The 14,945-nt window shown below is 29.8% G+C and overlaps 1 protein-coding gene across 4 annotated transcripts; it reads left to right on the top strand.

Annotated features, from left to right (window-relative positions):
* The first annotated feature begins 3,985 nt into the window (after positions 1-3,985).
* Positions 3,986-11,035, top strand: LOC110685078 (MADS-box transcription factor 23-like). Of its 4 annotated transcripts, XR_002503916.1 has the most exons (9): positions 3,987-4,109; positions 4,212-4,471; positions 6,746-6,821; positions 7,606-7,667; positions 9,193-9,292; positions 9,451-9,492; positions 9,613-9,680; positions 9,900-9,983; positions 10,523-10,573. XR_002503916.1 is itself a non-coding variant. In XM_021861541.1 (8 exons), exons 2-8 carry the CDS (start codon positions 4,290-4,292, stop codon positions 10,625-10,627), a joined length of 684 nt encoding a protein of 227 aa, XP_021717233.1. In that variant the 5' UTR covers positions 3,986-4,109; positions 4,212-4,289; the 3' UTR covers positions 10,628-11,035. The 4 variants fall into 4 exon arrangements, 3 of the variants coding, with proteins under 3 accessions (XP_021717233.1, XP_021717235.1, XP_021717234.1); XM_021861541.1 differs by lacking the exon at positions 9,613-9,680 and having other exon boundaries at positions 3,986-4,109; positions 9,900-10,016; positions 10,523-11,035; XM_021861543.1 differs by lacking the exon at positions 10,523-10,573 and having other exon boundaries at positions 9,900-9,991.
* The last annotated feature ends 3,910 nt before the right edge of the window (positions 11,036-14,945 follow it).

Here is a 14,945-nt window from a genome sequence, read left to right as displayed (position 1 = left end):
TACCATTAATGTATTTTTTTGAGTTCATTTCAACTAATTATGATTAGCTAAACTTTGTATTATTACCCATTTTATCCTAAGTCACTTATTCTAATATGCAAGTTGATCTACACTATCTGATCATGACATGTGATCTGATTCCATAATGTTATGTTTGTTCATATATTTTATTTTATCTTGGCAGTGATGTTTGTTCACATTATATTGATTGGTTAGCTAATTTATTAATATTTATAACTTGATTTCTGTAACTTTGTACGGAATATGAGCTATAACAGTATGGGACGACATGATAAAGTAGAGGCTTAATTATATTATAATAGTAATTGTTTTGGGGAGGAGGTACTACATCACATCTTGCTCTTTGATAAGTCTCCTTACTTATCGAAATGAAAAGGTTTAAAGTACACCCCAAAACAATATAAAAAGTCAACTAATAATGCTCCATCACCATATAGATTAATTAAAATCAACTAATAAGAACACTTTTAATTATTAACAATGCAATGTATAGAGAGTGGTTTGATTAATTAGTCTTGAAAAAACTAATAATCACATAGTAGAAATTTAAGCTAGATAAATTAGTAGAACGTTATATAAAATAGATCTACACAATAATAAGCATAAATAAAAAATTATATAACCTGTCATATAACGCGTACAATGAGACCTCGTATTGTAAATAAGATCACTCATATAGACAAACTGGTCATATATTCCAACGTTCAAGAAGTCTAAAATGACAGCTAATTCAGATAATACAATTATAAATTTAAATTCAAAGCAGACTATCAAGAAACAGGTAAAGAATTGTTATGGCCTAAAACTAACCTAAACAATACAGTATAGTCCAATACAACGCATACAACGAGACTCCCATATTAAATCATTTGAAGAGACAAAATGGCATATTCCAATGCTCTATAAGTGTACAACTAGACAACTAATTGAAGAAGAACTTTTTACTTCTATTTCAAACAAAGAGAAAGGAAATTAGACAATGATTACTATCTCTACATAACATATGGCTCCATATTACCTTTTACTCTTATTAATGGTGTAATGTGATTAATGCAAACAGAGATAGTGAAACAAATGTTGAGTAAATTTTTTTTTTTTTTTTTTTGGTGTTTAGAGAGCCACAAGGGCGGGTGATGAGAATCAATCCTAGGATCACCTGGGACCGGGAGGAAAGCTTTAACCACTTGAGCTATCCCTCACTCTCATGTTGAGTAAAAATTTTAAGAGTTTAGAAGTAAGAATATTTTAAGTTATACAACATTACTTAATAGTTAACTTATAACTTGTTTTTTAAGATTGACGTACCATTTTCAATTTATTTCATCATGTGATTTCTACTTTCTCCCGATTATTTTTCACCTTTATTACTTCATATACCAACTCCTTAAAAAAAGCGAGATACTGTAATATTTTAGATACGAAAAAATAAACTTAGTAAGTCAAAATTGACATCCACTAACTATATATTTTTTTTATTAAGAAAATACCACATATTTCCTTAGTATTCCATACCCATTTCACCATTTGAGTTTTTCAAATCCGCATAACTATGTTGACATGTTGTTGCTTATGTTATGCACAATAATCAATTAATTAAAAATTAAAAATTAAAAATTAAAATTGTAGTGGGGAGTATTTGAGAGTCAAAGAGTGCCGTACATTTTTTTCCATAAAAAGACAACCAAGAAATGCATTATCTTTTGCACAAAAAACAAGCCAATACATTACCGCGCCGTCATCGAAACGTTCTTATGGTATTACTATACCCGAAACGCATCCCTATTGAAAGAAACTCTTGTTACTATAAACAAAAAAAAAAAAGAATCGAAACTTTGTTTAGACTTCTCTGATCTCCATAAAAGCTAAGCTATATCGACTGTAGATAGTAGAGCACTACTCAATAGAGCTAGGAAAATTGGTTTTGATACACTCTTAATTGATTTTGACACATCCATATCTGAAAAGAGTATAGAAAATCGTGGTCCTCGCGTAAAGGTGTGCCAAAACCATTTCCATCATATTGCTTACTGTTATGTGCCTTTGTGTTTAGTCGTTGGTCTCTAATTATTATTTGTATAGATTTTAGAGATATAAGATATCGGAAAATATATATATTAGAGATATAAGATATTGGAAAATAACTTTAGGCCTAATACCAATGAGTAATTACTCACCCTAACTTGATAAACTATTGTACAAGTACTTCATAGTCTTTTTTTTTTGAGAGAAATTACTTACCCTAACTTAATAAACTAGTGTACAAGTACTTATATTTTAGGTGATACATGTTCCCATTAAAGATGTACTTGTAATAGCTATGTACTTTTGTGTTGCTTTTTAATGAAATTTAAATATGGGATTAAACCTCTTCCAGTTTTCCTAAAAAAAATCTCTCATCATATGTAGTGTACTTTGACTTAATTTAATTTATTGATTTAAATTTAAGGTCTGTTACGATTTACTGAAAACAGCTGAACTGAACTAATTGAGGCTGAACTAAACTGAAATGAATTGTTTATGAGAGAAGAAAATTAGAAACTGAACTGAAGTACTGAATTGAACTGATTGGAGCTGAACTGAACTGAAGTACTCAACTGAAATGAAATTAAAGCTAAACAGAACAAGCCTAATCTCTCATTATTGAAAAGTTTTGTTTATCTTAGTTGTCCATTTTTGTTCCTTGAAATGTTCCTTTTGTTAATTGTTCATTTGTTTTATAGCTTTGTAACGCTTGATTACCTTATTAGATCAGATCAGTTAACAAACCATATTTAATTTTAGGGTAATGCTATGGGCTACATATAAGCATTAAATATACTTTTGAAAATGGTATAATATTAGGAATACATGACAAAAACACGCGCAAATTAGTGTAATTAATGTTTATATATATTTTTTTATTTCCTAAATTTATACGATTTTTTAGTGTAAATTTAATGCTTATATGTAGTGCTAACTCCTAAGGGCTATATATAGCATTTTCCTTAATAGTATTACATACTTCATTTCCTTTTATATTTCTCGATTAACTTTAATTGTTAAATAAGAATTCAAGATCTCTATTCAATAAGTGTTGATTTGTTGCACTTACAAGTTATTTAATCAAAGTCCATAAATGAATCTAATTTGGAGAAATAATTTTAACTCATTGGACTTCAATTTACCTTTTTTTCTCCTCTTACTTTCTGGCACGCAAAATTACTTGGCTTCCCCATGATTTCTAATTTCTAAAGCTTTGTTCACTTTAGCTGATATAACAAGTTTCAACAAAAAAATAAATTTCTTATGCAAAAATAAGTGTAGATAAGTTAAAAAAGAATAATAACTTCAGTCGTAAACAAAAATTTAACAAAAACAAATTCAGCTCACTGAATATTACTCAGTAGATCTTTATAATTAGCAACAATAAGTGGTCTATCCTAGCCTATTTACCAAAAAGATTTGTGTGGACCTGATCCACAATAATATTATTGTAGATCCGAGGTCTATACACACGCAACTGACATTATATTAAACATAGTGACCATTATTTTTAACATAGTAACCTTATTTTTAATCTAGTAACCTTTATTAAAACTACTACAACGTTTAATAATATTGTGAACTTGAAATATGACGCTATTACCCTAATTTTAACATAGTGGCCTTTATTATTCATATTGATCAGTATATAAAATATTTCATTACAAAAATAACCACTTAGGCATATATATTACCAAAATAAATTTTTATTTCAATATAGTGACCTTTTTTTTAATTATAGTGACCCTTTTTTTTATTAATAAAACAACCATACTTTCTCTAATGTTAACGGTCCACAATAAATTAGTGTGAATCAGGTCCATTTAAGAATTTGTATTATAAAATTGTACGGATCGGATTAAATAATGTTACTAGAAACAAAAGAAGGTGGGTTGACCCGACCCGCTAAATTAGTGCTCCAACTTTTTTCAGCTGAGCTAAGACCCAAAATATGCAGCAACATATACTTTTTTTCCAATAATAACTCCCCCAAATTACTTGTATGATATTCATTTGACCTACAAAAAACGCATTCTCCTTTCTTCTTTCTGATCATCAATTCTCAGGTACTATTCTTGTTCATAAATAATTAATTAGTTACATTTTATAATTGCATTTTCTTGAAGTATATTTCATTTATCTTCTTGGTTGCATCTTTTTTAATGTAGGTTTTTTCCTGAGATCTATAGCAGCAAGATAGTTAGCTCTGCTAATTCGCCTTGTAATAAAATCGAGGAAATAACAAAATGGGAAGAGGAAAGATCACGATCGAAAGAATCGATAACTTGACGAGCAGGCAAGTAACTTTCACAAAGAGAAGGAAAGGGTTGTTCAAGAAGGCTAAGGAGCTTTCGATCCTTTGCGACGCCGAAGTCGGAATCATTATCTTCTCTAGCACCGGCAAGGTCTATGAAATTGCTAGTCATTGGTATGTTTTTCATCTATTTACCTTGTATTAACTTCGTTTTTTTTTTTTTTTTTTTTTTTTTTTTAAATTTGGGTGTTAGTTTTTTCGAAGGCAATATTCAACGTTGCCAAAATTGTTATTTTTTTAAATAAAAAATAATAAATAAATAAAATAAAATCATTTTTAGTAAGAGACCTTTTTTTTAAAAAAATAAACAATTAATTTTAAAATTGGTTGGAAGTTATTTCGATAATCCATATTTCAATTTTTTCTTGTATTAATACGGAGTATATCAAGACGAAAAATTAATTGGTCTCCATGTCAATTAAACATCAAAATTAAGAAGCTAATTCAAATAAATTAGTAAGGATTGAAATTGGGGGAGTATACAATACATACATGTACTTATATATGTAATAGATCAAGACCATTAGACAAAATTGGTACATATTTACAACTTTAAGAGTATTATTTATTAGTGTTAGATGATGTAATGAACTTGTTTGTTTGGATCCATTTCCTCAAAGCTTATTAATTTTGACGGAACTTGACCTTACTCAATATATTTTTCCTTTTTCGATGATTTTAAAAAAAAAAAAAAAAGGATGATTGTAGGAATTTCTAAGAGAAGATAATAATGCATTTTCACTTTTAATTTCAAAGTGGATAAGATCAAAACATGAACCATTTAATTATAATTGGGTCCATTTCATAATGAAGGGCCTATATCATTTTAGGGAGCTCGGTGATAAATGAATCCTATTAGTTTTAGAGTTTATATATATATATATATATATATATTAATTTATTGCATAAATAGTTTGTTCATTAGCAAGGTTTTGAGGTAATGTTACATAATTTTGGCAATTACTACTATTCAAACATTAACAATTATTCTAAATATAAAATTCCGAAGATTTAAGGAATGATCGATGCAATTTTCAAATTGCAATTTTATAACTTATAAACGGTTCGTTTTTTTAAAATACTTGTATTGATGGCGAGACTGTATCAGGGACTGAGTTGGTCATGGTTTTCCTAAAATCCCAATTGGGCCCTAAAAAATTAGGCTAGTTCGTCACATAAAAGTTATCACATTTGTAATTTATACCCGCATGTCATCCTTCAAATCAAGTCTGGCGTCGCCTTACTTTTCACCTAAAATACGAGTTTTGAAATTGAATTGAAGGAAAACATTTAACTTTTTATTTACCTCAGTTAAGATCGTCGGTCTATTAATTACTTGCGCCATATTTATATACTATAGTACTTCACTTACAATCTTACATTATTATTTGGGTTATAGCATCTTGTTTTATGGTTTAAGGATCCGACATTCGAGTTGAAGATCTTTAATTTGGGGGTAATTTGTTACCTATTTCGGTTATTAAATTTCTCTAACAGTTATGAGCTTACGTTTGTGCTTACGTATCAAATCACATGATATCGAATCAAATAAAGCTTAACATTTACACTTAGTTCAAAATCTCCTTTGTTTGATATTTTATTCTTTTCATATACAATTAATACTTTAATTGATCATAATATTTTAAACTCATAGCCATACATTCAATTATTCACCATCATCTCATACTATGGATTGGATAACCAACATTATACTCGTAATTAGTGGGTTTATTTATAAAGATTAAGCTTCCATGATTAATTTATTGGCACTTGGTTGATAACTAGAAGAGGAAGGATTCTAGTCAGTTTTTTAGATGATCAAAACTTCCAAACTACTTTTAGTATGATTTTGTCTAACTATATAGTTTCTTGGATATTAGGCATATCCATTTACTTTTTAGGTATCATTTGACATACTATACCGTGATAAAAATGTATCATCACAAGCAACCATTTAGAATGTCATCACATAATTTCAAAATATAACCCGTTCTATTTGATGAACCATAAAAGGTCGGTAAAGAATCAAACCAAAAATATTCTAACCTTCGATTTTTATAGAAGATACCGTGATAAAGAGTGTAAGCCCTAGCTGAAAGCCGTTTCTTATTTCTTTTATTATATATCGAAAACTATATATATATATATATATATATATATATATATATATATATATATATATATATATTAAGTTCATAAATAATAATTTCCTGTTATTTGTAGTTTACTGTTTGTAATCTTTGTAACATTGGAGCTAGTAAAGTTCCTTTGAGTAGTTTGATGAATTTATTCCGTCATTTACAATTTAATTTTGTCTATTAAGATCGTGTTTAAAGGTAAAATCGAAAAAGTAAAGCTGATCAATATCATTTGGTGCTATGTTTTTAGCATGCAGTCATTGTTGGAGCGTTACTACAAAGCAAATGAGGAGAATCAAGTGCTCAATCCTACTTCTGAGGCCCAGGTTTAATTTCATTTTCGTTCTACTCTCATTTAATTTACCAAAAATTTGATTATTAGTTTAAAATCTTTGAAAGTAAGGCTAAATAGAGCGTTATTAATTAGAAGTAGATTATTACAAATTTAGTCAGTGCTACATTATTTAGCACGCTCCTCAATGAGTAATCACATGGAAGATTATTGAGTATTTTGTACTTAATGTAAGTAATTGTTTAAGTAAGAAGGAAAGTAGTGGGTATTTTATGCTAAAAATTATTTACATTTCCTATAGTCTTCCAATTCATGTAAAATGCTAATAATTAAGTGCACTTCTTAGGAAATGAATCAAGCTATAAGAGAACTACATTTCTGGTAGAATTGAAAACCAATGCAAAAACTTACACAAAACTGTTTGGTCGATTATGAAAAGTTGCATCTATATGTACGAGACATTTCTTTTACTTAGGACTAAACAAAGTACGTACAACTAATATGCGGATCATTTTAAGGGTCTGTTCACATTTACTGAACTGAACTGAATTGAGTTGAACTGAATATTTTATGAGAGAAGGAAATTTAGGAGCTGAACTGAACTGAATTGAATAGAAATTAAACTGAAGTGAACAGACCCTAAGTACACCCAAGTGCATGCATAAAATTATAACATACTCCGTACATAATTGATAACTTAAAAAGTGCATGTATTTATTGAGAAGAATTATTAGGCCTAGTCTTTAGTTTCTATAATATGTGAAGCATAAGAAACTAATGTCGCAAATACATACTAATTTAAATTTGGAAATGTACAGTTATGGAAGGTTGAAGCGGAGGGTTTAAGGCAACAGCTCGAGGAGTTGAGGAAGAACAGCAGGTACCTCATTCCCACATACCATAAACTTTTTAATTATGAGACAACTTTATTATATACTCCGTATTACATATAATTAAGACCTCAATTTTCTTATATCATATTGTAAAATAGATTTAACTCGGACTATATATGCAGCTAACAACTCTCTCTATATATATGACCTTAGTAATGAGTTGCACATAAGATAATTAGGACACTACATATATTTTTGAAGGGAAGAACTAGGGCACTACTTAAGTGAATTATAGGCAGTTATTTTAATAGATGTTGATTATAACCTAGAAAATAGTGGCAGAATTTGTTATGTAATGAATTCATGTAGCATAAATGCAATTTTTAATAAATGATAGCTTCATGATGTTTTGCTTAGTTAGATCATCAATCTTGTTATTTTCTATAACTAGCTATGTATATATACTACCGTTATTTTGTATTGTACAACACTACAACAACTGGTGCGCGTGCATGGTAGTATAAACAAGCTAAGGGTGTCTCTTAGGTCATTTGATTTGTTTGGTATCCATAAATATGAGATTGTGGGATTACAATAGCTAGTCTATGATCGTTAGTTGGTAGCAACTTTGACTAAGTATATCTTTACAAATACTTTGTACATGTTCATAGGATTGATTTATATTGGATTTAGGAAACAAAACTATATATCTTTATAAAATCTAGCTTAGCTAGATTAACTAGGACTCCGAGATTAGGAAATAAACATCATATGGTTCATAACGAATGATGAACCTTCCTAGATCCAACTTCTAGCTAAGCTAGATACCGAACATAACTATAATGATATTAATCAATTCAACCAATATATAAGTAGGATGATACCAATCAACTAATCTCCACTTCTTATGAACTTCTACTTCCCATACTCCATATTTGATATCATGAAATATTGAAATTTTCATGAAAATGACTAAATTAAGAAGTTGTTTGTTTAACATTATGGAAATTGTTACATTTACCTAACAAAGATTTGAGATTTTATAGAGATTTTTCTAAAAATAAATAGTGTATTAGCTATTTCAATTCATTATGAAACATACCTACATATTTTTAATTTAATACTCATGGATTGGACATGAAGATAAATAAGTTAATGCCACATAATTTGGAAATCAATCGTCTTTTAGGATTTACAAAATTGCTCGGTTATATAAGAAACGAGTTATTGTGAATTGCAGCTAGCCAAAAACAGTACATGTAGTACGTACTACAACTTCAAGCAACAAACTAAATGTTTAGTTAGCTGAAGATCAATCAACAAGCAGGGATTTGATGAAGAAGATCACGACGAATTATAAGAACGTACATGGAGAGATGTAATACATGCACTACTACGTACATAAAACAAATGACCTCAGGAGATGTCAGCTAGCTTAGCTAGTGTGGTAAAAGCAGATGTCTGGATTTAGAATCCATTTTTGTCGATTTTATGAATTTTTGGTGAAACAAAAAATAGAGGGAGAAAGAGGGAAAGAATTTTTTAGTTAAATTCATCATCTTTGTTTTGCAGGCAATTATTGGGGGAAGATCTTTCAGAACTAAGCATTGAGCATCTGGAAACCCTAGAGGCCCAGTTGGAAATGGGCACAAAGGCCATACGTTCAAGGAAGGTGAATATTTATTTTGATGTTTTATTAAGTTAAAATTTATAGATTTTACTAAATAATTACGTGTTCAGTGTAAAAACTTTGTCACATTCCATGACATAATTGATTAATTGACTGACTAAATAATTACGTGTGACAAAATCGTAATGTGTATTGTGCAGGAGGAGATTTTCCAAAACAAGATACAAGAACTTAACAAAACTGTAAGTTATACAAGTATATGTAGTTTTATTTTCGCATTTTAGTTGATGTTTGGATTGACGTAGAAAACTAACACTCACTTCTCAAGAATTTTCATTTTTCGAAATTTCCTGGAAGTGCAGAAAACTATTTGGTTGACTGCAAAAAGTTACTTCCAGTTGGTATTACCCCTTATCAACTAGGGAATTAGGTAAGCAATTTACCCTCGTGCATTTGGTAAAAGGAATTGAATTTTCAAAATCATTTTGTCAACTTAAAGACCTTAAATTTCAATGTTTTGGAAAAAAACTTCAATTCTTATCATTTTTTTATGTCAACCAAAAAACGACCTAACTAATGCATTGTGTTATATATACTATAACATTTGGGGAGACAAAAGTCGCAAAACTAACTTTTAGATCAACGGCAGGAGATCCTCGTGCACCAGGAAAACATGGAGTTGCACAAGAAGATTAATCTCATGCGTCAAGAAATGATAGAATTGCAGAAGAAGGTTGAGCTCAATGACACCAATTTATCTATCCAGGTCACAATTTCAGTTTGCTAGTGCTGTAACATAGGCCGATATATATAGTAGCCTACTCCATCTACTCTGTCTGTCTCATTAAGATTACCCACAAAAAGATAATACTCCGTATATACAATAAAAAACCACGTGCTTTTTAGTGAATCAACTCTTGAAAAACAAATTAAAGGATATGAAACAATTTTAGTGGGACGGAGGGAAGATAGTTATCATGGTTAGACAATCACAAATGTTATTGGGGTAGTAACTAGTAACTAATGATGATAGGAAGTAGAGGGTAGTCAATGGGCCCGGGTATTGGATCGGGTTAGTTCAAGCTATTTTGACCCAATCTGGCTACTATGTCCAGACGAATGATGACTTGGACCCTCCCTTAGGCCCATTAGCTTAGTTAAAATCAGTCCAGCAGCTATGTAGTACAAGAGTTTTTTTTTTCCCTCACAAAAATTAACAAAAAGTGAGCATGATCATATAAGAGGCACTAATTAATTTGCATGAACATTCAGGTAACTGGAGGACAAGGAAGGGATGATCAGGAAGGAGGAACCTCTAGCGGCGGGGCGGCATCAGCATACGACACCTACGATCCCATTGAGCTCAAGCTAAGCTAAGTGAAGAGACCATATATATAATATGGTACAAGCTAAGCTAAGTTAAAAGCAGTGACATGTGATCAAGTGTGTTTAATTAATTTTCTACACATACTAGCATTTAAGATTGTATCCACTTTTAAGCCTAACATAAGCCCGAAGGGTTTTTTATTTGGGTTTAGGGCCGTGAAGGGATGTTAAGTTGCATGCCTGAGCCTATTGCTAGTGTGTGTTTTTTTTTAAGAGGACTATTGTTAAGTTGTTGTGTGACATTAGTTGTGTTGTACTAATGTTGTCTCATTTTGTTCTTTTTCCTTTAGACAATGGAAAAATTTGAGGGTGATACAGCCTCGAGTGAGATCGAGCTTTAATGTTGACTCAAATTTTAGCTGAATTTTGATATTTTCAGACTCGTTTATAGCTCCTAAATTGACCTGGATTTTTTTAATATATTATAAGTTGTTTTTTTGAACGAACTAAGTGAAATGAATAGGGTTTTAAAAAGCCCTATTTAAGACTCATTGACAATAGAAGTAACCCTATCAGCTTGCTACTAGATTCATATTTGAGTTTAATTTATTGTGGTTTTAACTTCATTAAATCAACGACATTCCATCTAATTAATATATATACAAACCTATTATCTTTTAATTTAGTTCCCTTTAACCAAAAAAAAATAAAATAAAACAGAGCTACAAACCCACTGCCTACATGATGTCCACGTACGTATTAACGGAAAACTTCAAATACATACTAATATTCCTAATGACTGAAAGTATATCCATCACTAGTTCACTACAATTGAATATTTGAATTTGATCAAAAAAACAATTGAATATTTGAATTGAGCAACTAAACAAACACATAAACCTTTTTTTTTTTTTTTGAAGGAACAAACACATAAACCTAAACTATAGGGACTACATACTTTGAATCAATAATCCAACAACCAACATTGCGTTCTTCAGTTCATTATATCAAGCTAGCTTGTTTGAATCGCGACAGGTTGGGGCCAAATTAAACCAATACCTCAATGAAGGACTTACATATATACGTTTTCTACAACCATTTACAATATGGTAATGAATTAAACCATAGGAGCTCATCTATTTTAGGCAATAAGCATGAGTTATAATTTATAAATTCAGTCTTCCTCACTAATAGCACTTTTTTAGAAGTTAGATGACATTTTGCAGGAGTTACATAGTTACATCGGGTACGTACGGTGGACATGAGCGTGTAAATTAAATTAAACTAGAAATCTTAAAGGGACAAACCATTAAGGAAATCGGCAAACACAAGTTTATATGCCAGATAAACGAATTTTTGTTAATCAGGTGGCATTTCTATAAATATATTGAAAAAGCGTGGTCATTTGTCCAATTACGGTTTGCAACTTGCATTTGCTATTTGATAAAAAAATTACACATGTACCCCTCAACTAATACATGAAAAGACGTATATACCCCTCTACTAATACTTAAAAAGACGATTATACTCTCATTTGTTTATCTGGAGAATTAACTTTTCACACCTCCACAGCTGGGGCAAACAAAAATTTCGGATATATAACAAAGCATTATATATAATAATGTCAGAAACTATTCCACTATTACGCTCCATACTTTTTGGCAAATTTCTTTATTTTTATAATCGTAAAAAGATCCTCGTACAGTTCACTCCGATCCTCGTATCAATCAAATATGCATCCTTCAACAAAAAGACATAATCTGAGCTCTAAGCAAGCTGAGCAGAAATCTTTAATTACAAACTACTGTAATATGGTTACTGAATCGGTTAAGCTTTTTATTAATTTGTCTGAATTAATAAGTAATTCATAAAGATATGATAGTACACCAAAATCTTCATTGATAGTGATGAATTAGAAGGAATCTCTTGTATCAATGATACTCTAAATGGAGTTATGTACTGTATCCTAGTAAAACCCATTATCTTTTGTCTCTACAAACTTTTGTAAAGCCAATTTTTTTCATGGATTATGTACACGAGTAACTCTGAAATAATTAACACATTGCACCCAAAAATTTTCTAACTAAATTAGCTGACATTTATGTGATCATAGATTTATGCATAATTAATTTTCAAGTATTTTTTATATATATATTATAGTCGGGGGTGGATTAATTATAACTTTTGGTTATAGATCATCTATTATATATATCGATATATTTGAGGATACATATTCTTAAAATCATACATGATATGAGTTTATACTTCATCTATACCTATAAAGGGTTGCATTAAATAATTTAACTCTTTAACATGTTACCCCATTTTATAAGAGAATCCAGTGTAAAGTTCTCCAAGTTTCTTCTATCTAATATCGGTCAAAATATATAAATTAAACAAGTACACAGTCAAAATAGGAAACCTTTTCTTCATACCCTTTTTATTAGTACTAACTTTGATGCAATTGATCTATGAACCTAATTGTACTTTCTCACTTGATTAGGACTAATTTTATGAGTTATTTCCCAAGCTAATACGATCTAGTAATTCGGAAGCAATTTTCCTTGTTAATGAAGGATGATAAATAAACTCAACTAGCTAGGCGTATGTACGTTAGGCCATAGCTTAATACTACCAATGAGCTTTTAAGTACTTCATATGATCCGATTTTTAAAGTTTAACCATTTTGTACTTTTATACTATTTACATCTCTTCGAAAACCATATTTTGCATTTTATAAATAAGTAAAAACATAGTCAAGCAAAATCTTGTTATATACTCTGTATATTTGTATTAATAAATATAAATATCCTTCATGCAGAATTAGTGGCCGGTTGTATCACCAAATAAATTTAATAAGAAAATGTATATATCAATATTTTTAATTTTGATCTTATGACAAACAAAAACGACACAAGCTAATGAACAAATTTTTTTTCCATTTCCTTTAAATTGCAATAGTTTGGCCTCAGATCATGTATGTATTGATAAGGACATGTTCACATTTACTTAATTTCAGTTCAATTCAGCTCCAATCAATTCGTTCAGTTCAGCTCCAATCAGTTCAGTTTAGTTCAGCTCCTAATTTCCCTCTCTCATAAAATATTCATTTCAGCTCAATTCATTTCAGTTAAGCTCCAATCAGTTGATCAGTTCAGCTCCAATCAGTTTAGTTCAATTTAGCTCAGTTCAGTAGATGTGAACAGGCTCTATGTGTTCAAGCTACTATAAGATGAAAGAATTGAAGTTAATTCCTCATTATTGGGAGAATAAAGATACATAGAAAAAGAGAGAGAATCCCCTAAAAACTTTCCCAAAGTTTCCTATATACATAATTTATTTGAAGGCTTCTTTCTGAGTTGTTCTTACTTCATCTTCACTATTGCAATCATGTAACACTATTAAATAGAAATTGACCAATGGAAGCCTTTAAAGATCGAGTCAATTTCTTTAGTCTTATGCTATTTGAGTATGTGGAGTAGATTTCAATATAGATGCTACACACAGATTAAGGAAACCTAGGAAATTTCAATTCAGGGTTACTTATATATTGGAGCAACGTACAAATCTTTAGTTCAGGTATCGAGCGATGTTTTGATTATCAACAACCTTCCTCCGATCTTATTATCAGCGCTTAATTAATAATTAGCTAGCTTGATAACATTAAGTATGGTACTTCAAACATAAAATTAAATCATGTCTATATTATCTTTTATTGTAACTTTAGTTTATATACAAATGTAGCATGAGGTTGGAGATAAGAGAATATTCTATATTAGGCCGTTAAATGCAAATTATTAGTACTATTGTCAATAGCTAATTAACAATACATACTTCATATATCTTTAATAAGGATTTTAAGAGCATGTTAAATTATAATACAATCTATGTTCTTTTGTAAATTCAACATTTTCATTTTATCACGGACTTCCTATAAAAAACTCTTGAGTATGATTAAAGATTTAAAGAGTCGGCTATTAATCAAGAACTGGAATCTTCCAAGTGTGAAATAAGATCCTAATTAAAATCATAGTACTTCATACAAAATTTAAGGAATTAACTATAAAATAGAGACGTTAATTTCCAATTTAAGTAGCTAGGGCCGAGGTACTTTAATAAGTAAACAAAGGTTTCTTTCTAAATATAAATAAACTAAAAAAGAAACCCAGCCAGACCCAATAGTATTTCGAAACGTGGCATTTCAATCTTCAACTTCACAAACTTGGCAATTAAATAACAAGACACTTTTGTATCGAAGGAATTCCTAGATCCCATATTCCTCATTCTAAACCCTTAATTTGGTGATAATTAATTGTTTTCATTATTTATTATTATTATTATTATTATTATTATTATTATTATTATTTAT

This window comes from Chenopodium quinoa, unplaced genomic scaffold, assembly GCF_001683475.1.
Source record: "Chenopodium quinoa cultivar QQ74 unplaced genomic scaffold, ASM168347v1, whole genome shotgun sequence".
Taxonomy (NCBI): domain Eukaryota; kingdom Viridiplantae; phylum Streptophyta; class Magnoliopsida; order Caryophyllales; family Amaranthaceae; genus Chenopodium; species Chenopodium quinoa.
The sequence above is the reverse complement of the archived record's forward strand: the minus strand, read 5'-3'. Positions and strand labels throughout refer to the sequence as shown.

Excerpts from the sequence above, each read along its gene's own strand:
- LOC110685078 (XM_021861541.1), top strand. The coding sequence starts at position 4,290 with ATGGGAAGAGGAAAGATCACGATCGAAAGAATCGATAACTTGACGAGC. Across the intron at positions 9,493-9,899 it reads TACAAGAACTTAACAAAACT|GAGATCCTCGTGCACCAGGA; the intron begins GTAAGTTATACA and ends GATCAACGGCAG. Across the intron at positions 10,017-10,522 it reads ACACCAATTTATCTATCCAG|GTAACTGGAGGACAAGGAAG; the intron begins GTCACAATTTCA and ends ATGAACATTCAG.